At 45.3% G+C, this 22,446-nt stretch overlaps 1 protein-coding gene across 2 annotated transcripts in view; it reads right to left on the bottom strand.

Moving 5' to 3' along the window:
- The window catches only part of elovl4a (ELOVL fatty acid elongase 4a), an 86,252-nt gene that overhangs the window by 11,342 nt on the left and 52,464 nt on the right, over window positions 1-22,446 (bottom strand). For both annotated transcript variants that reach the window (XM_072499812.1, XM_072499813.1), the window contains 3 exons: window positions 19,703-19,783; window positions 15,263-15,434; window positions 5,284-5,411 (listed from right to left, as the gene is read on the bottom strand). In XM_072499812.1, coding sequence (XP_072355913.1) covers window positions 5,284-5,411; window positions 15,263-15,434; window positions 19,703-19,783 — 381 coding nt within the window. The remainder of the gene's footprint in view (window positions 1-5,283; window positions 5,412-15,262; window positions 15,435-19,702; window positions 19,784-22,446) is intronic.

Raw genomic sequence — 22,446 nt, 5'->3', positions numbered from 1 at the left:
GGCATGGAGGTGGCTTTGTTGGACCACAGTGATTGGATTGCCAGGCTGAACTCCAATCTCAATCGGTGGCTGAAACTAATAAGTCATGAAGAGCCAAGATGAATGACCCGGAAAACAGTTCCAGGAGGCAGAACATCTGGATTGTGGAGTTGCCGGAGGGTATCGAGGGCCATACCCCCACGTAATATTTCTCAGACATGTTCCTCAGAATGGTGAGCAAGGGTGGATTCACATCCATGCGGATGCACGGTGGCACAGTGGTTAGCCCCGGATTCAATTCCGGCCTTGAGTGACTTTCTGTGTGGAGTTTGCACTTTCTCCCCGTGTCTGCGTGGGTTTCCTCCGGGTGCTCCGGTTTCCTCCCACAGCCCAAAGATGTGCTTGGTTAAGTGGATTGTCCATGCTAAATTGCCTGTCCAAAAGGTTAGGTGGGGTTACTGGGACACGGGGATAGGGTGGGCTTAAGTAGGGTGCTCTTTCTAAGGGCCGGTGCAGACTCGATGTGACGAATGGCCTCCTTCTACACTGTAGATTCTAAGATTTTATCCCTGCCGGAATTAGACTGGGCCCATCCCTCACTTCAACCGAAACCGCGTGCGGTGATCGTACGATTCCACTGTTTTGAGGAAAAAGAGAGGATTCTGCAATGAGCAAGGGAACACTGTGATTTTGAGTGGGAAAGACACTCAATTAGGCTGTATCAGGGCCATGGGAGTTAGCGAAAAAAAGAGCCGCATTTAATGAAGTGAAGGCTGCCCTGTACAAGAGTGGAGTCCGGTTTGGGATGGTCTATACAGGTCATAGTCACGATTGAAGATAAATACTACTTTTTTTGACGTCCGGGAGATGTTTTGTTAAAGGCACAAATGTGCGCATTGCAATTTGATTCATGGCTTTATCGACGGGCATGTTGTATTGTTTGTATTTCTTGTTCTTGTCATTGATTAGATTTGAGGTTCTTTACGACATGGGGTTTTGTTCTTTACATTCATATATGGTTTCCTTTCTTTTTTCAACATTGTTGTTTGGCGTGACATTTAGTCGCCAGGAGTATGCAAGTTAAATGGGGTTTTGGTAATTTTGTATTTTATTTATTTTTCTCCAGTTGGGAGTCTCCCTGCTAACTGGGGAGTTAGTTAACGGGAGTGTTTTGGAGGGTGTGCTTCAGCTTTAAAATGAGTTTAGAGTTTTTGTTTTGTTTGTTAAATGTCGGTTTTAGTTTTAGCATAAGTCTTTGTTTGCCTCACTTTTATTTGCTTTTGGGAGTAATCACATTGACTGGTGATGGCATTTCTGGGAGGGGGTAGTTTGCTGATTGTTTTCTGACTTTGCTTGGCAGCCATCTTGGGTGAATCTTTTTCCTTTACCTTTTCAGTGTCCCTTGGTTGAGCTCTCTTGGTGGGAATAGCTGACTCCGGATTAAGGGGTGGTGAGAGACCTCCAATCCTTTTGGGCACATGGAAAGGTAGAGGTTTGAAAGGCGCAGCGAAGAGGTCGAGGGCATTTGCCCATCTCAAGAGCTTAAACTTTGATGCTTTTTTGCAGGAGACTGACTTGCATGTCAGGGATCAGACCAGGCTGTGCAAGGGGTGGGTTGGGCAGGTTTTTCATTCCGGTTTCGATGGTAGGGCCAGGGGTACGCAGATTATAATGAATTAGTTCAGTTTTCCTCCTCCTCAGATTATAGCTGACCCCAATGATCGATAAATTATTGTTCATGGCTCCGTTGAACATCCCGGTTATCATGGTCAATATTTATGCTCCCAACTGGAACTTTATTAAATCCCTGCTGGCCTCCCTCCCCACAGCCTCAACTCTCATCAGCTTATTTTTTTATGTGGGTACTTTAACCGTGTTTTGGCCCCTAGATTGGGTCGTTCAAATCCTAAATCTCTTGGTCCATCCGGGGTGGCCAGGACTTCTTTTAAGACTCAGATCGGCCGGGGGGGGGGGTTTGGATCCTTGGCGTTTTGCACCCGAACAATAGAGCCTTCTCATTTTTTTCACATGTCCACCTTGCATTTTGCATATTCCGTATTGATTTGTTTGTTTTGGGAAGGGGTTGTAAAATCCTGCAGTTGTCACCTGTGGGGTCTTGGAGGGAGCCATTGGTGTAAAAATTGAATGCAGTAGTAACTTTTAGTGACACCAGCAGTGGATGCCCTCCAAATCCCTGTGGTGCCAAACCCTGCAGAAGGTGGCAGATGTGATCAACCAGTTCCCTGGATATTCATAATCTTCGGTAACACCGGTTCTCGCACATCTGTAGGCATGTTAGGTGCCGTCTGTAGATCCTGGGTCTAGTGAGGCCCTGCTCTGGGGTTCATCTTCTGCATGCGGAGCAGGTCCTGCCACCCTTTCCTCTTCAAAGTTCTGCTCCTGCCTTTGGCGAGCCAAGAGCCTCCTTTGACATCTTTTACTTCTCTCTCGTCTAGCAGAGAGAAGAATGATAACAAGATAACCAAGCTCGTTCAACTTACTGTAGTGTCAAATAGAGACTTGACGATTAGCATTTGCCTCCTGAGGGTCACTCTTTGACCATTCATCGTTTGAAGCTGCCTCTCAAAGCCCACTGACTCATATCCTGGCCACTACATTGCTGCCCAGTCCTTACTTCACATTCAGCTTTGGCCATGCCCCTACATCCTGAGCTCTCATCTCGGGCGCAAGCTTCGTCCCAAGCTTCAGTCCAAGGGCTTGCGCTCAACCTGGTCTAGGAGGGGAACTTGTCTGTATGAGCGTCAGCACATAACCAAGGATTAAGAGTGCTCTCCTCGGGCAGTCTCCCATTGTCAACCCTCAAAAGGGGATATTATTGCCTGCCCAGTCGGCCAGTACAAGCACATCATGTAGTCAAGGATTTTGGAAGTCTTAGCAACAATCAGTGGCACTCGTACACAAGAATGCTTGAGCGGGCATAATTGCATGACTAGTTTGTCACCAGGCATGTCAATTGAGTTACAGTTGGATATAGTCTCCGCTGCAATGGGGTACTGATCATTGACATATCTTTCCATTAGCCTTGCCTTTGTCAACATGCCGTCTCCATAAACCCTCCTCCAACTATATTTGAGTGGAACTGTCAATCAGTGATGACTCCCCACCAACCCACTGCACTGCCCTCGGCTTCACTTCCATCTCTGAGGCCCGTCCAAGAAGTCCACAGCCCAGAAGCAGAAGATATCCGTAGGAACAGTGCTTTTCACACTTTGACAGTCTTCCATCTGTACTCCCAAGTCAACCTCCCCATTCTCTACCAAGTCTCCCCCGCGGTCTCCACTAGCTAGGCACCCGTATCCTGGAGCCTTCCCCAGGTCTCACCTGACTAGGCCTCTGGTACCCTGAAGTCTTCCTCCCAGTCTCCCTTGGGTGTCACACCAGACCCCCTTGGGTGAGATGCCGGTCGTCCCCAGTCTAGTTCCCCCGAGTCCAAGGCTGACCAGGCCCGAGTCCAAGGCTGACCAGGCCCGAGTCCAAGGCTGGGCAGGCCCGAGTCCAAGGCTGGGCAGGCCCGAGTCCAAGGCTGGGCAGGCCCGAGTCCAAGGCTGGGCAGGCCCGAGTCCAAGGCTGGGCAGGCCCGAGTCCAAGGCTGGGCAGGCCCGAGTCCAAGGCTGGGCAGGCCCGAGTCCAAGGCTGGGCAGGCCCGAGTCCAAGGCTGGGCAGGCCCGAGTCCAAGGCTGGGCAGGCCCGAGTCCAAGGCTGGGCAGGCCCGAGTCCAAGGCTGGGCAGGCCCGAGTCCAAGGCTGGGCAGGCCCGAGTCCAAGGCTGGTCAGGCCCGAGTCCAAGGCTGGTCAGGCCCGAGTCCAAGGCTGGTCAGGCCCGAGTCCAAGGCTGGTCAGGCCAGAGTCCAAGGCTGGTCAGGCCAGAGTCCAAGGCTGGTCAGGCCCGAGTCAAAGGCTGGTCAGGCCCGAGTCAAAGCCTGGTCACCCGGGCCACCTCCTGCCCCCGAGTCAAGCCTGGTCAACCAGTGAGGGAGAGGGATCTGCGGAGAGGTACTGTCACTGGACTAGTAATCCAGAGACCCGGGTTTGAAATCCCACCAAATTAAAATAAAACATCTGAAATGATGCCCATGAAACCATTGTCAATTGTAGTAAAAACACATCTGGTTCACTAATGCCGCTTAGGGATGCAAATCTGCTGTCCTAACCTGATCTGGCCTACATGTGAATCCAGACCAAAGGCATGTGTCTAACTCTGAACTACCCTATGAAATACCCTAGCATGCAACTCCATGGTATCCAGCAGCTACAAAAGAAAATATAAAGGAATAAAATCAAACTGACCGCAAGGCATTTATGTAAGCATTGTAAACGACAATGGCAAATTAAGCCTCATAAACGCTAAAAACGTCTTCCTTCCTGCCAAGTGGATGATCCATCTCAATCTCCTCAGGAGGGCCCCAGCATCACAGATGTCAGTCTTCAGCCAATACGATTCACTCCACGTGATATCAAGGCTGGTCACGGCCGATTCAGAGACTGGTCACACATGAGTCGAATGTTGGTCACGCCCGAGTCAAGTCTGGTGACCCCAAGGTACCCCCGAGTCAACACTCTTAATGCACGGAGCCACTCCTTCTGTGCTGCATTCACCTTCGAGTTCCATTTGGAGGTATGCTCACCAGGTGCATGCCTTAGTCACTCTATATTCACACCATTCTGACACGGGGTGGGACCCAAAGGGGCCCATGCCCATGAAAGGGGGTGGGGGGTTGGGAGGAGTGAATATGAAGGGTAGGAGGGTTTCATGGAGGGTGAGGGGTGAAGAAAGGGTATGAAGGGTGGGTGGGTGGGGGGGGGGGAGTTTGGGGTTGAAAAGGGGAGGGACCATAGCGGAAAATGCTCACTTGGGGGAAATGCCCCGATACCACCGGCTTTTGTCCCCACTGTTGAAAAAAATTTAAAGTGTGGGATTTACCGGTGAGAAACTCCCCAAGCTCAAAAGAAATTACCAAGTGTGGGTGAATACCTGTGTTATTGCACCCACTTAGTGGCATCGCCCTGCCAAACTTGCCCAAGATGACACTTGGGTGAATCGTGCCCAGAATTTTTACAACTACTAAAGATCAATTAATCCCAATTGACTGCCCAGAAAGAAAAAACAGTTCCAACTATTAATCTTATTTCCCCGTTTTACTGATCTTTCCTTCTGGGTAGGCTATATTTGAATTAAGTTGCAGAAAATAATGTGCAAAGTCCTCGATTACAACACCAAGATCTCCCTAAAGCAATCTGAATAAGTTGCATATTAAAATCAAACTGTTTTAAATATTTAATTTACCAGTTGTAAGATGGTCAAATATCGTTTCCACCAGAGGTATTTTTGGAACTGTGGACCACAAGCTGCTAATCCGTAGTACAGGTACATAACAACATGGATGACAGCATTCATATGAGCTCCAAAAAAAGCTGAAATTGCAAAAGAATAAGTTACTGAGAAATACATTCTTCAAGTTTAACAATTGCCAATTTTTAAACAGTACATTCAGAACTTGTACGAAGCAACCAACCTGCCAAAAGTTGTGATTCACTCTTCTTCGTCTTTGTAATTATTTTAATACATAATAAAATAATAATCTTTATTGTCACAAGTAGGCTTACATTGCAAAGTTATTGGGAAAAGTTCCTTGTTGCCACATTCTGACAACTGGTCGGGTACACATAGGGAGAATTCAGAATGTCCAAATGACCTAATAACACTTCTATCGGGACTTGTGGGACGAAACCGGAGCACCAGGAGGAAACCCACGCAGACACTGGGAGAACGTGCAGACTCCGCAGACAGTGACCCAGCCGGGAATCGAACCTGGGACCCTAATGCTGTGAAACCACGGTGCTAACCAATGTGCTACCGTGTTGCACTATCATCGACATTTAAGAAATTAGAGAGTACTAAAGAACCTCAAGGAAGCAAATTAAAGCTCGCATTTCTACAAAATTAAGTTTTGAACGGTATAATTTAAAAATATTGTCCACAAGCCAAATTTCCCCCACCTTAAATGTTGCATTTCATTACAAGATAAATTTTAGTTGCACCTGTTTTTTGTATTGACTTTTTCATTATTCAATTAGTTTAGTCTACGTGCATAAATGAGTGCACTCTGAATAGGAGGGAGAAGCAATCCCAAGTTTAGTTTGGATTATGCCTATTTGCTTACAAAATTTAAAAATTACATCATAGTTTTCATAGCTTCACAGTTGTTCCACTAATCCTACACACAAGTTCATGCTCTAGATTTGATAAAGAGTCATCCGGACTTGAATCGTTAGCTCCCTTCTCTCTCCACAGATGCTGTCAGACTTGCTGAGATTGTCCAGTATTTGTGGGCAGAACGGTAGCACAAGTGGCTAGCACTGTGCCAGCGTCCCAGGTTTGATTCCCCGCTGGGTCACTGTCTGTGCAGAGTCGGCACGTTCTCCCAGTGTCTGCGTGGGTTTCCTCCGGGTGCTCCGGTTTCCTCCCACAGTCCAAAGACGTGCAGGTTAGGTAGATTGGCCATGATAAATTTCCCTTCGTGACCAAAAAGGTTAGGAGGGGTTACTGGGTTACGGGGATAGGGTGGAAGTGAGGGCAGAAGTGGGTCGGTACAGACTCAATGGGCCGAATGGCCTCCTTCTGCATTGTATGTTCTCTGTTCCTGTTTTATTTCAGATTCCAGCATCTGCAGTAATTTGCTTGAATCTAATTGGGTTCTGGTTACTATTTTTCAAGTGTTCCAATTTCAATTCACTTTTTTATCCTTGAATTAGGAGCCATAAAAGGAAGTCTCCTTCAGTGCTGCCTTGTTGCATCAGAGTGCATCTGGAATTTGGTGAAAAGGGGAGTTAGGTGAAAGGGAAGACTGAAGACAGCTGGACCTGCAAGGGACACCTCTACTCGGGCAGCGGGCTGAGTTTGAAAAACAATCCAGGAGTGGCGTCATAGCAAAATGGTAATTCCTTGGCGAGTAAGTAACTGCTAATTTGCATTATCTATTCTAAATTGTTTTCAGATTAATGGTAAAAAGGAGAAATATTTTACAGATTAAAAAAAAACTAAAAAAGTTTGAAATTTAAAAAAATAAATTAAATAAAATAGAGATGAAGGGTAGGCGATGTGTGAGCTAGTGGACCCCATTGTGGTTCGCAGTGAACATCTCTAGCAAGTCTTGGTTGCTTGGAAAACTTTGGCTCAGAGTTGATGAGCTGGGGTCTGAGCTTTGGGTGCTACGACACATCAGAGAGGGGGAAGAGTTATTTTGATGCTGTGTTTCAGGAGGCAGTCACATCCCTTAGATTAACTATCACAAATTTGGCAGGAGCTAGGAGGAGGATGAGCAAACTGACCACAGCAACATGCTACAGTGAGCCATTCAAGTTAGGGGAGGAGAAGAGAAATGTAGTTGTAATTGGGGATATATACTTAAGGGCATAGACACTATTCTCTGTGACCAGGATCGCCAGTTCTGAAGGCTGTGTTTCCGACCTGGTGCCAGGATTGGGGATATCTCATCTGGGCTGCAGAGGAAAAAGTGGGAGGGGAAGATCCAGTTGTCGTGGTCCACGTAGGTACCAACGACCTAGGTAGAACAAAGATAGAGATTTTGCTGAAGGAATATGAGCAGCTAGGGATTAAATTAAAAAGCAGAACCAAAAAGGTAATAATCGCCAGATTACTACCCGAGCCGCGAGTTAATTGGCACAGCGTCAATAAGATTAAAGAGGTAACTGCATGGCTCAACGGTTGTTCTGGGAGAAATGGAGCTGAATTCATGGGACAGTGACACCAGTACTAGGGAAGGAGGGAGCTGTTCGAATGGAACGGTCTTTACCTGAATCATGCTTGGACCAGAGCCCTGGTGAATCGTTTAACTAGAGCTGTTGATAGGGCTTTAAACTACATAGTGTGGCATGCGTGTGTGTGTTTGGAAAATTAGAATATCAAACTTAAAGGAGAAGGTAGGAGTGCAGGTTAGTGGCGAGGTGGATGGTTACCAGAGAATAAAACAAATGAACAGAACATGTGAGCATCATATTGCAGCTAGGAATCAGACAAGAGCAGGGAAATTTGATAATGGAACAAACTTAAAAAGGCTTTGTGTCTGAATGCATGAAGCATTTGGAACAAAATTAATGAATTAACAGCGCAAATAGAGGCAAAGGAGTATGATTTGGTGGCGATTATTGGGGCACGGTTACAAGGAGATCAGGTCTGGTTGTTGAATATCCGAGGGTACTCATTATTCCGGAACGATAGGCAGAAAGGAAAAGCTTTGCTAGTAAAAGAAGGAATCAGTGCTGTAGTGAGAAATTATATAGGCACTGGTGATCAAGATGTGGAATCAGTCTGGATAGAAATAAGAAATAGCAAGGGAAAGAAATCCCTGTTGGGAGTAATCTATAGGTCCCAAACCGTGGTTCCGCAGTGGGGTATAGTATAAACCAGGAAATATTGGAGGCTTGTAAGGAAGTACGATAATAAATATGGGTGATTTTAATCTGCACATAGAATGAATTAATTGAATTGGCAAGGATATCATTGAGGGAGAGTTCATTGAATGTATTAGAGATTGTTTCTTGGAGCAAGGTGTTGTGGAACCAACCAGGGAGAAGGCTATTCTGGATTTGGTATTGTATAATGAGGAGGGATTAATTAATGACCTCATAGTTAAGGATCCTCTCGTGAAGAGTGATCATAGCATGATAAAATTTCAAATTCAGTTTGAGGACAAGAAACTGGAGTCCCACACTCGCGTTCTGGAGTTAAACCAAGGTAATTACATCGGCATGAGGACAGACTTGGCCCTAGTGGATTGGGCAGGAAGACTAAAAAGGTAGGCAGTTGTTTAAGGAGATGTTCAATTTCTCACAAATAAAATATACTATAGAGAGGAAGAAAGATTGTAAAAAGGGGTAAAAAACATCCATGGCTAAACAAGAAAGTTACATATGATAAAGACAAAAATTAAGGCATATCACTTTGTAAAGGCCAGTGGCAGGCTGAAAGATTGGGAAACCTTTAAAAATTAACAAATCATTCCTAAAAAAAACAATGTCTCACAACACCAGGTTAAAGTCCAACAAGTTTATTTGAAATCACAAACTTTCGGAGCGCAGCTCCTTCCTCAGCTGAAATGGAGGCAAGTTCCACTTGCCACCCGCCTCCACTTCACCTGATGAAGGAGCAGCCCCCCAAAAGCTTGTGATTTCAAATAAACCTGTTGGACTTTAACCTGGTGTTGTGAGACTTCTTATGTGCCCACCCCAGTCCAGCGCCGGCATCGCCACAACATGGCTAAAAAAACAATAAAAGAGCAAATGTAAATTATGAACGAATACTAGCGCAAAATATAAAAAAGGACAGCAAAAGCACAGGTATACAAAAGGGAAGAGTATAGCTAAATGAATGTTGGTCCCTTGGAGGATGAGACCGGTGAGTTAATAGTGGAGAACACAGAATGGTGGGGATGCTAAATCATTAATTTGCCTTAGTTTTCATGGTGGAGGACACTAGTACCATCCCAATAGTAACAGTAATGCAGAGGTAATAGAAAAGGAGGAACTTCAAACAATCATCATTAATAGGAAAAAAAGTACGAAACAAACTATTGGGATTGAAGGCAGACATGTCCCCAGGGGCCTGATGGCCTCCATCCTAGGGTTTTAAAGGAAGTGGCAACAAAGGTAGTGCATCCATTGGTTATATATTCCAAAATTCCCTGGATGCAGGAAAGGTTCCACTGGATTGGGAAAATTCTAATGTAACGCCCAAATTCAAAAGGGAGGGAGGCAGAAATAGGAAACTATAGACCCGTTAGTTTAACATCGGTCATTGGGAAATGGTTAGAATCCATTATTAAGGAAGTAATAACGGACGTTTAGAAAGTCAAAACACAATCCATCAGAATCAGCCTGATTTCATGAAGGGGTAAATTGTCTTTGACTCATTTGCTAGAGTTCTTCGAAGATGCTAAGTGGATAATGGGGATCCTGCAGATATAATATAGTGGATAAGGTGCCGCACAAAAGGTTAATACAGAGGTAAGATCACATGGGATTAGGGGTAATTTATTAGCTTGGATAATAAATTACCAAGCTAACCGATAGCAGGTAGAGAGTTGGGATAAATGGGTCTTTTTCTGGTTGGCAAGATGTAACTGGTGGGGTGCCATAGGGCTCGGTCCTCGGGCCCCAACTATTTACAATCTATATATTAATATAAGAAAGAGCCTACTTCAGCCCATATCTCCACCCTATCTCCGTTGACACTAAAATAGGTGGGACAGTAAGTTGCAATGAGGAAATAAGATATTTACAAATGAATATAGATAGGTTAGGTAGGTGAGTTGGCGGGCCAATATTTGGCAGGCACAGTTGAAGTATGAGGTTATCCATTTTGGTCGGAAAAACGGAAAGGCAGCTTATTATGGATGTCCTCATGCATGAATTACAGAAAACTAGCATGCAGGTAATAAGGAAGGCAAATAGAATTTTGGTCTTTATAGCTAAAGGAATAAATGTTGATGCACGAGGCATTGGTGAGACCGCATCTGGAGTACTGTGTACAGTTTTGGTTCCCTTAATTGAGGAGGGATGTAGGTGCATTAGAGGCAGTTCAGAAGAGGTTTACTAGATGGATTCCAGAGATAAGGGGCGGGATTCTCCGTCCTGCCGCACCCATTGTCTGGTGTGGCGCCCCACCACCAGCAGCGCGATTCTCCATCCCCAGCAGCCAGCCATTGGGGTTTCCCACATTGTGGGCACCCCCACGCCGTCGGGAAATCCACGGGATTGAGTGCGCTGCTGGTGAAACGGAGGATCCTGCCGATGGAAAATCCAGCCCAAGGGGTTTGTCTTATAAAGAGAGATTGAGCAGTTTAGGACTTTGTCCCTCGAGTTTAGAAGAATGAATGAGAGGAGATCTAATTGGGGTAAAAGGTATTGACAAAGTAGACGTCGAGTGGATGCTTTCTCTGTGAGGCAATCTAGTGACTGGCTGACACCTCGCACCCTCCCCACTTCCGATCTTCGTGCACTTCAGAACCCACCAGCACAACCCCTTCATGTCCAGGTGCGGTGGCCCACATGCCCTATAATCATAGGAGGTTATTCAGCTCATCCAGTCTGCACCAACCCTTCAAATGAGCACTCTGGCCATTTATGAGTGCCCACCGGGCCCTAGCCCTGTAATCCCACAACCTAACCTGCACATCCCTAAACACTAAGGGGCAATTTATCATGGCCAATCCACCTAACCCGCATATCTTTGGACTGTGGGAGGAAACCAGAGCACCCAGAGGAAACCCATGCAGATATGGAGAGAATGTACAAACTTCACATAGATAGTCAACCAAGGCCGGAACTGAACTCGGGTCCCTGGCGTTGTGAGGCAATAGTGCTAACCATTGTGCCACCGTGCCGCCCATCTGCTATAGACACCACCCGACCCATCAAGTGTGTGGCTCACAATGCCCTCTCTTTATCCTTGCAGGAGAAGATAGCCCATAATAAGTATGAAAGGGCTAAGGGAGGCAGAGGGCTAGAGATTCAAGTCCTTACCCCCTATGAGGAATGGGCCCAGGAAATCGCAAAACTATCCGAGGAGAGAGCAGTCACTGACAGCAAGATTGGCCTGCGTGGATGGGATGAGGATCCACTGTCCCTTCACCAGATGACCGGTCTCAAGTGAGTTGTTCATGTCAGACGAAACATTCTTCCCTCTCACTGACCACATGTCCTTCTCTCGCAGGATCTCCATCTGATTGGGGCAAGCCATCCTGAGTCATTCCTCCTCCCTACCCCCCCATCTCCCGCCACCCAAGAGACCACACCAGAGGAGAACTCCGAGGAGACCACTATTGACGCATCACAGTTGCCATCCCCACCTTCCACCAGCAGAGATACACACCTCAACGAGCGGTATTAGTGAACAGACTTCTGGGGCACAATGTGGTGAGCTGGTGTCTATCAGCTAGAGGCAGGAACATCTAAAGGAGTCAGCAGTCAGAGGTCTGCTGGATCCCAGTCAGATGCGGGGTCTCTGGATAAGGTTAACCCAGAGCTGATGCAGATATTAGGACACAGCCGTGAGATTCAGGAGGGAATGTTCCAGCGAGTGCATAGCTGATTGGAGGAGTCCCAAATGATATAGGCGCAGGAGATGATGCTGACACTGCGTGGCACCGAGGCCAACACTGTCAGGCTGGCGACCGCAGTGCAGAGCCTAGAGCACAACATCAACGTCTCGAGTGTGGTGCTAAAGGAATGGCTCAGTCTGAGGCAACAATGGCTCAGGACCTTGACATCATGTCCCAGTCGATGAGGGGCATGGCCCAGATGTAGGTGGACATTGCCAAGGCACGGCAGAGCATGGTCAGGTCACTGAGGAGCATCGCTGAGGGTGTTGACACCATGGTGCAGACAAGGGAGAGTGCCAGGACTAGTAGAGCAAGATGATGCAGAGCTCACTCCAACTGCCCCTCCGTCCCAGGAGTCCCCCAAGGCCCTACGGGCAACATCAGGGAGGAGGAAGCCCGTAGACCGGTCGTTGCTGGCGTCCCCGTCTGGGTTCCCCCTCGGCCTGATGGGCGGGCAGCTCTTCATGGTGAATGCCGGAAAATGGAAATGGCTCCTCACCTACTCAGTTCCCCTCAGCAGCCATTGAGCCAGCTTCACGTTTTTAAAAAGGAGTACTGAACAAGGAGCCTGGGTGATTTCTCACTGGGGAGCCGGTTACTTCCTGGGAGGCTGTTGCATTCAACTTCAATCTTGCTAATGAGATGCAAATTACTGAAAATGAGGTTTAATGTATGCTCGCCATACTTAGGCGTGATCTGGAGCTCGGCATCAGGAGTAGGCCGGTTAGATAGCAAACTGATTCGCACCCGCGGCAATTTTGATCTTCCTGCTATTTAACAGGCACGTCCAGATCCATGCTGGGCACACGTGGTGGTTACATCTCGCCCTTTATTCCACTTATAGCCCACCATAAAATATAAATTAAATCCTTTTTAAAAAAAATTAGAGTACCCAATTATTTTTTTTCCAATTAAGGGGCAATTTCGCGTGGCCAATCCACCTAACCTGCACATCTTTGGGTTGTGTGGGTAGACATGGGGAGAAAGGGACTGGTTTAGCACAGTGGGCTAAATCGCTGGCTTGTCATACAGAACACAGCCAGCAGCGTGGGTTCAATTCCCGTACCAGCCTTCTCGAACAGGCGCCGGAATGTGGCTTTTCACAGTAACTTCATTGAAGCCTACTTGTGACAATAAGCTATTATTAATAATAATAATATATAAACTCCACACGGTGACCCAGGGCCGGGATTCGAACCCGGGTCCTCAGTGCCGTAGGCAGCAGTGCTAACCACTGTGCCACCCCCAATTATATCCTTTGACTCATCATTCATCCTTTTTTTTGTTTTATTTTAAGCAGCTCATTGACATTTATGCAGAGAATTTTGCAACTTTCTGCAAGTCTAAATGCATTATAGCCTTGTTTTGATAGATGAAAAAATGTTTGCCATTCTTGTGCAGAAATTTACAATCCTACCTACCTTAATTAATGTAATTTTTGATATAATTGATTTGCATGTCAAGTATGATGGGATATCGAAGAACATTAAATTGCCTACCGTTACATTTCTGGGGATTTTGCTCAAGAACTACAAGAGTAACTGGCAAGCATAAATAATGACATATCACAACAGTATGAATTGTTTTCTTTATCTGTTTAAAGGCTCCCTGTGAATAAGGTTAAATATCCTCATAAAATTGCAGTTATTGGCCCTAACTACATGGAAGAATAGCAAAATACTGATATAGAAGTAGCAACGCTTTTATTTCCATGTATAACTGCGCATTTTGCGGTTATTACAATTGCAAAGTTATGAAATGAAACAATGAAATGAAAATCGCTTGTCACAAGTAGGCTTCAAATGATGTCACTGTGAAAAGCCCTAGTCGCCACATTCCGGCGCCTGTTACTGTACCAGCCTCCCCGAGCAGGTGCCAGAATGTGGCAACTAGGGGCTTTTCACAGTAACTTCATTTGAAGCCTACTTGTGACAATAAGTGATTTTCATTTCATTTTTTCATTTCATAATTTTGCAATTATAATAACAGCAAAATGCGCCGTTAAACACAGAAATAAAAACGTTGCTACTTCTAAAGCAGTGTTTTGCTATTCTTCCACGTAGTGTGTAGTTGAAATCCTGCAGTCTTTAGAAGTCACAGAACTGACTACAACTTTCCATTTTATGCTGTAGAATCACTATTAAAAAGTTAAGCTTTGTTATTGAGGAACCTTTTAATGGCAACCTAAGTCATAACTCTTCTGAACAATCTCTCCCTGGCCTGGAAAATTACTTTTATATTTGTGTAATGCCAAATATTTTGATGATAAACCTCCCATAATCTTTAATAAATGTTTTAAAAAGCTCATTATATTTCTGCTCTAGTAGCTATGTGCTAATCTTTATTTCCCTCGGTATAAAATTTATAAAAAAATAAAAGATAATCTTACTTTCTGGTTTGCTGTCTATGAGAATTCTTCAGTGTGACTGACTATTTATCCTCTTTGATGACATCACTGTTGCTGGATGTCTGGCGATCCGCTTGACTTAGTGCCTAATTCAAACTAACATTGAGAAAGGGGAAATCATTGCCATACGATCGCTAGATCTTTTTAGGCAACTTTCTTTGAGATCATCAGCGAGTGCCATTGCTTTCCTGCTGACTGCAAAATCTGGGCCATTATAATTGGTAAACAGTAGAAAGATTTTTCCCTTCCTACATTGATGCTTTAAACCTAAACAAATTGGAAATAGAATTTTGGGCAAGGTAATCACACAATGAAATAGATACCCAAAGGTTTTCCCATGTTTTAAATGGCACCTAATCACGAGAGCTGAAAATACCTCCCAATCATAAGGACGGAGAACAATTTAACACTTTTGTGCTTTGTTAGATTATGTTTCACAATCCATACATGTTCCATAGCCAACTATAGATGAAACAAGTACATATAAATGCAGTATTGCAGCATTTTTCACAATTTTATGCAGTATTTTATGTTTTCCTCGGTCATTACTGTTTAATCATGTCTGTAAATTTATATTTTAACATGACTGCCAGACTCATAATCTGAAATATGACACCATAGACTGCACAATTCCTCAGCACAGCTTTGCATTTTATAACTTAATTTTGATATAGATTTAATTCCCCCAATATTGAGGTGTCTATGATCATGTCTGGCAATTCTCCTTTAGTACTCACATTGCCCTCCTGCTACCCATTTGATTCCGATCCACCAGAGGGTAAACATTGTGAAGTGATGATATACGTGCAGAAAGCTGACCTGGTTAAGTTTCTTCCTCAATATAAAAAATACTGTGTCCAAATATTCAATCCCTTTTGAAACATAATACCACCACAAGGCCGAAGCTATCTGTGATCAACAAGAAAACATTGCAATGAATAAAACTATTTTCACAATTACAGGAAAATGTGAATTTCACATGTTTATTTCATAAATAAAGTTTTTACAAAAAATGTCAAATAAAAATGGCAAACTATGGAAATATGAACCCAAAAAATTGCTTGAATTTAAAAAAAAATTAATTGATGGGATGTGGGTGTCTCTGTCTAGGCCAGCATTTCTTGCCCGTTAGTTGCCCTTCATGCATAACAAATTGGCTTATGCTTGAAAGAGGCAAATAATTTGAGTGAGACTCCATAAAAGTTGCTATCAGTGGAAGTGACAAGAAACTGTTAGATTGTTAGAAAAACCCAACTAGTTTACCAATGTACTTTAGAGAACAAAACCTGCCATCCTTACCTGGGCTCGTCTCTCTGTAAACCGAGTTCCATACCAAAGCGGTTGAATTTTAACTGTCCTCTAAAATGTCCTAGCAAGCAGTTCAATAAGCACCTTCTAAGGGCAACAAGGGATGGGGAATAAATGCTGGTCCTCCCAACAACACCCTTATACCAAGAATTAATTTTTAAAAATGATTCATCATTCCAATACAACGATTCTTACATATCAATATGCTTTTAGCTAAAACAATTAAGAAAAAGACGAGCGGGTGGTGAAGATCAAGGAGAAATGGGAAGGAGAGTTGGGAGGGGAGAATGGAGTGAGGCACTGCGTAGGGTAAACGGGACCTCCTCTTGTGCAAGGATGAGCCTGATACAGTTTAAGGTGGTGCACAGGATGCATATGACTCGGGCAAGAATGAGTGGGTTCTTTCAGGGGGTAGCAGATGAGTGTGAGAGGTCTGGGTGGGGGCCAGCGAATCACAGACACATGTTTTGGGGTTGCGAAAAATTGGGAAGATTCTGGGCGGGAGTGTTCGAGGTCTTAGCCAGGGTAGTGGAGGTGGTGGTGGATCAGGAACCTTTGGGGGTTTCAGAGAAGTCTGAGCTCATGGAGAGGAGGAAGGCCGATGTCATGGCCTTCGCCTCTCTGATTGCACAGCAGCAAATTGTACTGGAGTGCCGGTCGGCATCGCCATCGGGGGGTAGCGGCTCGGTTGGGTGACCTGTACGACCTGCTGCGATTGGAGAAGATAAAGTATGAGTTAAGTGGCTCTGCAGGGGGGTTTGAGAAAAGGTGGGGGGGATGTTTGTGGAGCTGTTCGTCACGTGGGTGGGTGAAAAAGGGAAAAAATCTGTAAAGATTGTCTCGTTGATTTTTGGGAAGTATATTTCCCGGGGTATTTATTTGCTGTAACCTGTTTTGATACAAGTTTGTAATAAAATACATTTCACAAAAAATCAAAGGAAGGAAAGGAGGAAGAAACAGAAAGATGGATAGACAACATGAAGGTGAAACACATTTCAGACAGAGTGGGCTGGATTCTCCATTTCACACTGGAGCTAAATTGCACCAGTTTTACAATCCCCTTGGGGTCGTAAAGCGGGAGGCAATTCCGTATTCCTTGCCATGCAAATATATGCATGGCATGGAATACGAGGGATTCCCAGGGAATCCCGCTATTGGGCCGCTATGTTGAGTGGGCGACCTGATAACAAGGTCCTGCGGCTTGCTACCCCACCGCACCGTAAATTGGCCTCAAACGCATTCACCCTGGGATTGCCTGGGTGCCCATTACCAAGCATGGGGGTGACCCAAACTCTCCTCCCCACACAGGGACCCCCTGATCAAAGGGACCCCCATTGAGACCCCTGTGATAGGGAGATGCCCTACAGGGACCCCTGTAAATAGGGGACGCCCGACACAGACCCCTGTGATAGAGAGACCCCCCACAATAAAATCACACGCTTAAGTGATTGGAATGCACTTACCTGTTATTGATGTGGTCAATGTTTACAAACATTGGGGTTTCACCACTTAGGCCACTGAACCATGAAGGGAGATAATTGAATCAATGCTGCAGACGGTTTGTAGAAGCTGTCAATCGCAGCCCACTACCAGAATACCAGGAAGCTATGAAAGATTTGCAGCTAATGTATCTGTAGGAACCAGATGCAGGTCCCAGCTGCTCTCCTTCAAGGAATGGACACGTGAAGCTGTAAGGTAAGTGCTTCAGCTGTAATACCACTGCTCCTGTATGGACTGCTTTCAAGCTTCCAGACTGGGGTCTCTTTTCTGGCTGGGGGGGGCAGGGTGGGGGTGGGAGAGAGAGAGAGTGAGGGGGGGGATGTCCCCCTATTACAGGGGTTCCTGCGGCGGGGGGTGGGGGGTCTGGTAAATGAGGCATGGGTAGGTAGTGCATTGTTGGAGGGTGGGTGGCTCTTGGGTGGTCTCTACCAGCGTGACCATGGCATTGTGGACCTCACGGTGGGCCAAAGGGCCCACCCTGAGGTCCACCATGGTAGAGACCACAAGTGATCCATGCCCACCTGATTCTCAGCCGCAGGGTCCGGAGAATCATGGGAGGCTGAAGCATAGGGCGCCATTAAGACCCATTTGCAATTATTTACATCTCCCCACCGGCACGCAGTGGGGTTCAGAGCATCGCGGTCGGATGTGTTCCTGATTCTCCGGCCCATCGGGGAACGCATTCCTGGCATCCTGGGAAGGAGAATCCTGCCCAATGTGTTTTGCAACTTATTGCAAACTATGCTACGGAATACACATTTCCTGTAAACAAAACTTACTTCTATTTATCTGCTAAATACGTCCCTCCCTCAATTTTAAATCCTTTCCTTCCCATATATATATATTAATGAATCTACAGTAACTTGTTCAATGATCTCTCTCAAAACTGTAACATACTTTACCATGGATATGACAGAGGGATACTATTTGACACTGTACATAGAGATGCAGGAAATTTAACACCACCAGACGGAAATGATCTTTTTAGCAGTATAGGAAAGCAAAATCATGTGGGTGAAGTCCCTGACATTATGGACATTAAAGGCATCTTAAAAAACTCAATGCGTTTCCCTTTGTGAATCTGTCCAGGACATCAAGGATGCTAGAATTAACAATACATACATTTATTTTAAATGTAAGTTAAGATATGAAAATGTTCCTGCCCATTACTTATCCATTGAAATTTTAAGGGCAAGAACTACCGGCCGCGTTACCCCCGGAAAGCAGTGTGGCGCAGCAGGTTGATCCCTCTTCCATGATCTAGACGACTCGCCACGCCTCACGAGATCCAATGCAATCTCGCGAGAAGTCGCAATGTAAATCCCACCCATAGTGGTCGGGATCACTTTCTGGCAAATCTACATGTTAAGAGTGAGACAGCTAGTCTCACTCTAATATGCATTCCCAAGATCTAAACAAGGTGTGGGATCTAACCCCGTCATCTTGGGAGACCTCAGGCGAGTGCCGTTCAGTGCTGGTCTCCACAAACGGGGACCAGACAGAATGGCACTTATGTGAATCTCCCAGGGGATCGTAGGCCCCCAGATGCTTGCTCTCTGAGCAGGGTGGCATCCTGATACTGCTGGTGCCACCTGGGCACCTTTGCACTGCATCCTGACACTGCCAAGGTGCCCAGGTGGTACTGCCAGCTGGCAGGGACACTGCCAAGGTGCCAGGCTGGCATTTTTTGTGTGAGGGGGGAGTCGGGCCTGGGCGTACCTTGCGGAGGAGTGTGTTGGGGGAGGGGGGTGCGAGGACCCCCTTATCATAGAATTTACAGTGCAGAAGGAGGCCATTTGGCCCATCGAGTCTGCACCGGCTCTTGGAAAGAGCACCCTACCCAAGGTCCACACCTCCGATAACCCAGTAACCTCACCCAACACTAAGGGCAATTTTGGACACTAAGGGCAATTTAGCATGGCCACTCCACCTAACCTGCACATCTTTGGACTGTGGGAGGAAACCAGAGCACCCGGAGGAAACCCACGCACACACAGGGAGAATGTGCAGACTCCGCAGACAGTGACCCAAGCTGCGAATCGAACCTGGGACCCTGGAGCTGTGAAGCAATTGTGCTATCCACAATGCTACCTTATAGGTGAGTTGCGGCTGGGGGATCAACAGGCACTGAGAAGTTCTGGCGAGCAGAGCTCCTCAGTGCAGGAAACAGGACTAAGTGCGGCCTCAGCCACGTGCTACCCTCTTAAGGCCCCCCATTTACTTGAATGGCCTTTTGATCACACGGTGGTTTCTCGGCATTCCGAGCACTGGGAAACAGCCAGCTAGTCGCGAATGGGACTCTGTTCCTATTCGGGTAGAACGCGCCCTAAGGTGCTGTCAGAAATTGCACAACTAATGGATGTACCTACCCGCACTTCATTGACATCATCAGTGTAGTTGACAGTCTGGCAAATATAACTGTATCCTGCTGCTCTTGCTGCAAAGAAGAGCTGTAAAGAACAATAAATAATCGTAAGTAATGAGAGTGTTGAACAACAAGAATAGATTGTAACATATTTTAAGTGTGTGTGAGAAAAATTGTAAGTTGAAAGATTTTGAAATTAGCTAGAAGTATCTTTAGATCACCAAAATCTACAGTCAGCAATCATTTTACATTTCCTATTTTACAAGAGTGACTGCAGTTCAAAAGTACTTCAGTGGCTGTTAAACCACTTTAAGATGCCCTGAGATTGTGAAAGATGCTATGGAAATGCAATCTTTCTTACTTCTAAATTTACAGATAAACTTATATATTTTCTCATTTATTGTTGGGCAAACAGGAATAATTCACAAAACATCCGATTTGGAGGCTATTTCGTGATCATTCTTTAGCCTGTACTGGCATCTTATGTTTTTGAATTTGAGGATAATCTGTTACCCTGTAGGTAAGTGGATAGATGGCAACAGCTTGGTCAGCATCTGGATTCCACCTTATAGTGCCCACAATTACACAGCTGGAGGAATGAAAGGAGGGAAAGAATGGGAAGTGAAGAACCTTGCCTATTCTGAGGTCGTACAAAACTAAGAGCACCAGTGTCAATAAAGTGCAGTCACAATTGTAATGTAGGGAAAGGTTCCAGCCAAAATGGACACGGAGGTAAATGGTAATGAGGTAAATTACCAAATCAGGCCATCTGTTTTGCTGCAACGTAGCTGGAGCCAACTTTAGCCAGATGTCAAGCAGAAAAGATGTAATTTATTGATTTTTTTTCTGCCTCATTTATGTACCAAAGTAAAGAGAGACAGGATAGGTACTCAGCTTCTGCTGCACTGCCTATCTATTTTGCAGGAGCTTGCAATGAACATATTCTTCCAATCTCTCCGATCTTCAATCAGCATCTCCACATGGCAATGCTGCCAAGATTGGCAATTCATTACCTTGAGGTCCAAATGCTATATACTGAATTTCAACAGACTGAACAGGCTAAAGCTCAGTTTTCTACAAAAAAGACTTAAAGGTGACCTGATAGAGGTCTTTAAAATTATGAAGAGGTTCAAGAAAGTAAATGTAGAGAATGTTACTACTTGTACTACCAAATTAAGGGCAATATTACAAGGCAGTCACTAACAAATCCAATAAGGAATTCAGGAGAAACGTCTTTAGCCAGAGAATGGTTAGAATCGAATAATTGAGGCTAATTGCATTGATGCATTTAAGGGGGCAGCACAGTTGCTTCACAGCTCCAGGGTCCCAGGTTCGATTCCCGGCTAGGGTCACTGTCCGTGTGGAGTTTGCACATTCTCCCCGTGTTTGCGTGAGTTTTGTCCCCACAACCCAAAGATGTGCAGGGTAGGTGGATTGGCCACGCTAAATTGCCGCTTAATTGGAAAAAATTAATTGGGTACTCTAAATTAAAAAAAAAAAATGATATATTGATAGAACAGGATGATGTGCGAGATCAGTGAGGAACTGGCCAGAGTCGATTGGAAAAGGAGTCTAGCACGGAAGACAGTGGAACAGCAATGGCAGGAGTTTTGGTTTTTTTTTCGGGAGACACAACAGAAATTCATCCCAAGGAAGAGGAAACATGCTAAGGGGAGGGCAAGACATCCATGGCTGACGAGGGAAGTCAAGAACAGCATAAAAGCAAAAGAAAAAGCATACAAAGTGGCAAGGATTAGTGGGAAGCCTTTAAAAGCGAGCAGAGGACAACTAAAAAAGCAATAAGGGGGGAGAAGATGAAATATGAGTGCAAGCTAGCTAATAATATAAAGGAAGATAGGAAGAGTTTTTTTCAATATATAAAAGGTAAGAGGCAAAAATAGACATTGGACCACTGGAAAATGTGGCTGGAGAAGTAATAATAGGAAACAAAGAAATGGCAGAGGAACTGAATAGTTACTTTACATCAGTCTTCATGTTGGAAGACATCAGTGGGATGCCAGAGCTCCAGGAGAATCAGGGGGCAGAGGTTAGTGCAGTGACCATCACTAAGGAGAAGGTTCTGGGGAAACCGAAAGGTCTGAGCGTGGATAAATCACCTGGAACAGATGGACTATACCCCAGGGTTCTAAAATAGATAGCTGAGGAGATTGTGGAGGCATCGGTGGTGATCTTTCAGGAATCACTAAATTAGGAAGGGTTCCAGAGGACTGGAAAGTGGCGACTGTAACATTGTTGTTTAAGGGAGGGAGGCAGAAGACGGGAAATCATAGGACAGTTAGCCTGACTTCAGTCATTGTTCAGATTTTAGAGAACATTATTAAAGATGAAATCGCGGAGTACTTGGAAGTGCATGATAAAATAGGACTGAGTCAACACGGCTTTGTCAAGGGGAGGTCATGTCTGACAAATCTGTTAGAGTTCTTTGAAGAAGTAATAAGGAAGTTAGACAAAGGAGAACCAGTGGTTGTGATGTATTTAGATTTCCAGAAGGCCTTTGATAAGGTGCCGCATGAGACTGTTAAATAAGTTAAATATGTTGTTAAGGGTAAGATCCTGGCATGGACAGAGGATTGGCTGACGGACAGAAGGCAGAGAGTGGGGATAAAGGGATTCTTTTTCAGGATGGCAGCCGGTGACTAGTGGTGTGCCTCAGGGGTCGGTGCTGGGACCACAACTTTTCACAATATACTTTAATGATCTGGAAGAAGGAACTGAAGGCACTGTTGC

This window comes from Scyliorhinus torazame, chromosome 4 (assembly GCF_047496885.1).
Source record: "Scyliorhinus torazame isolate Kashiwa2021f chromosome 4, sScyTor2.1, whole genome shotgun sequence".
In the NCBI taxonomy this organism is placed as follows: domain Eukaryota; kingdom Metazoa; phylum Chordata; class Chondrichthyes; order Carcharhiniformes; family Scyliorhinidae; genus Scyliorhinus; species Scyliorhinus torazame.
Note: the sequence above shows the minus strand (reverse complement) of the source record. Positions and strands in the feature narration are given on the sequence as shown.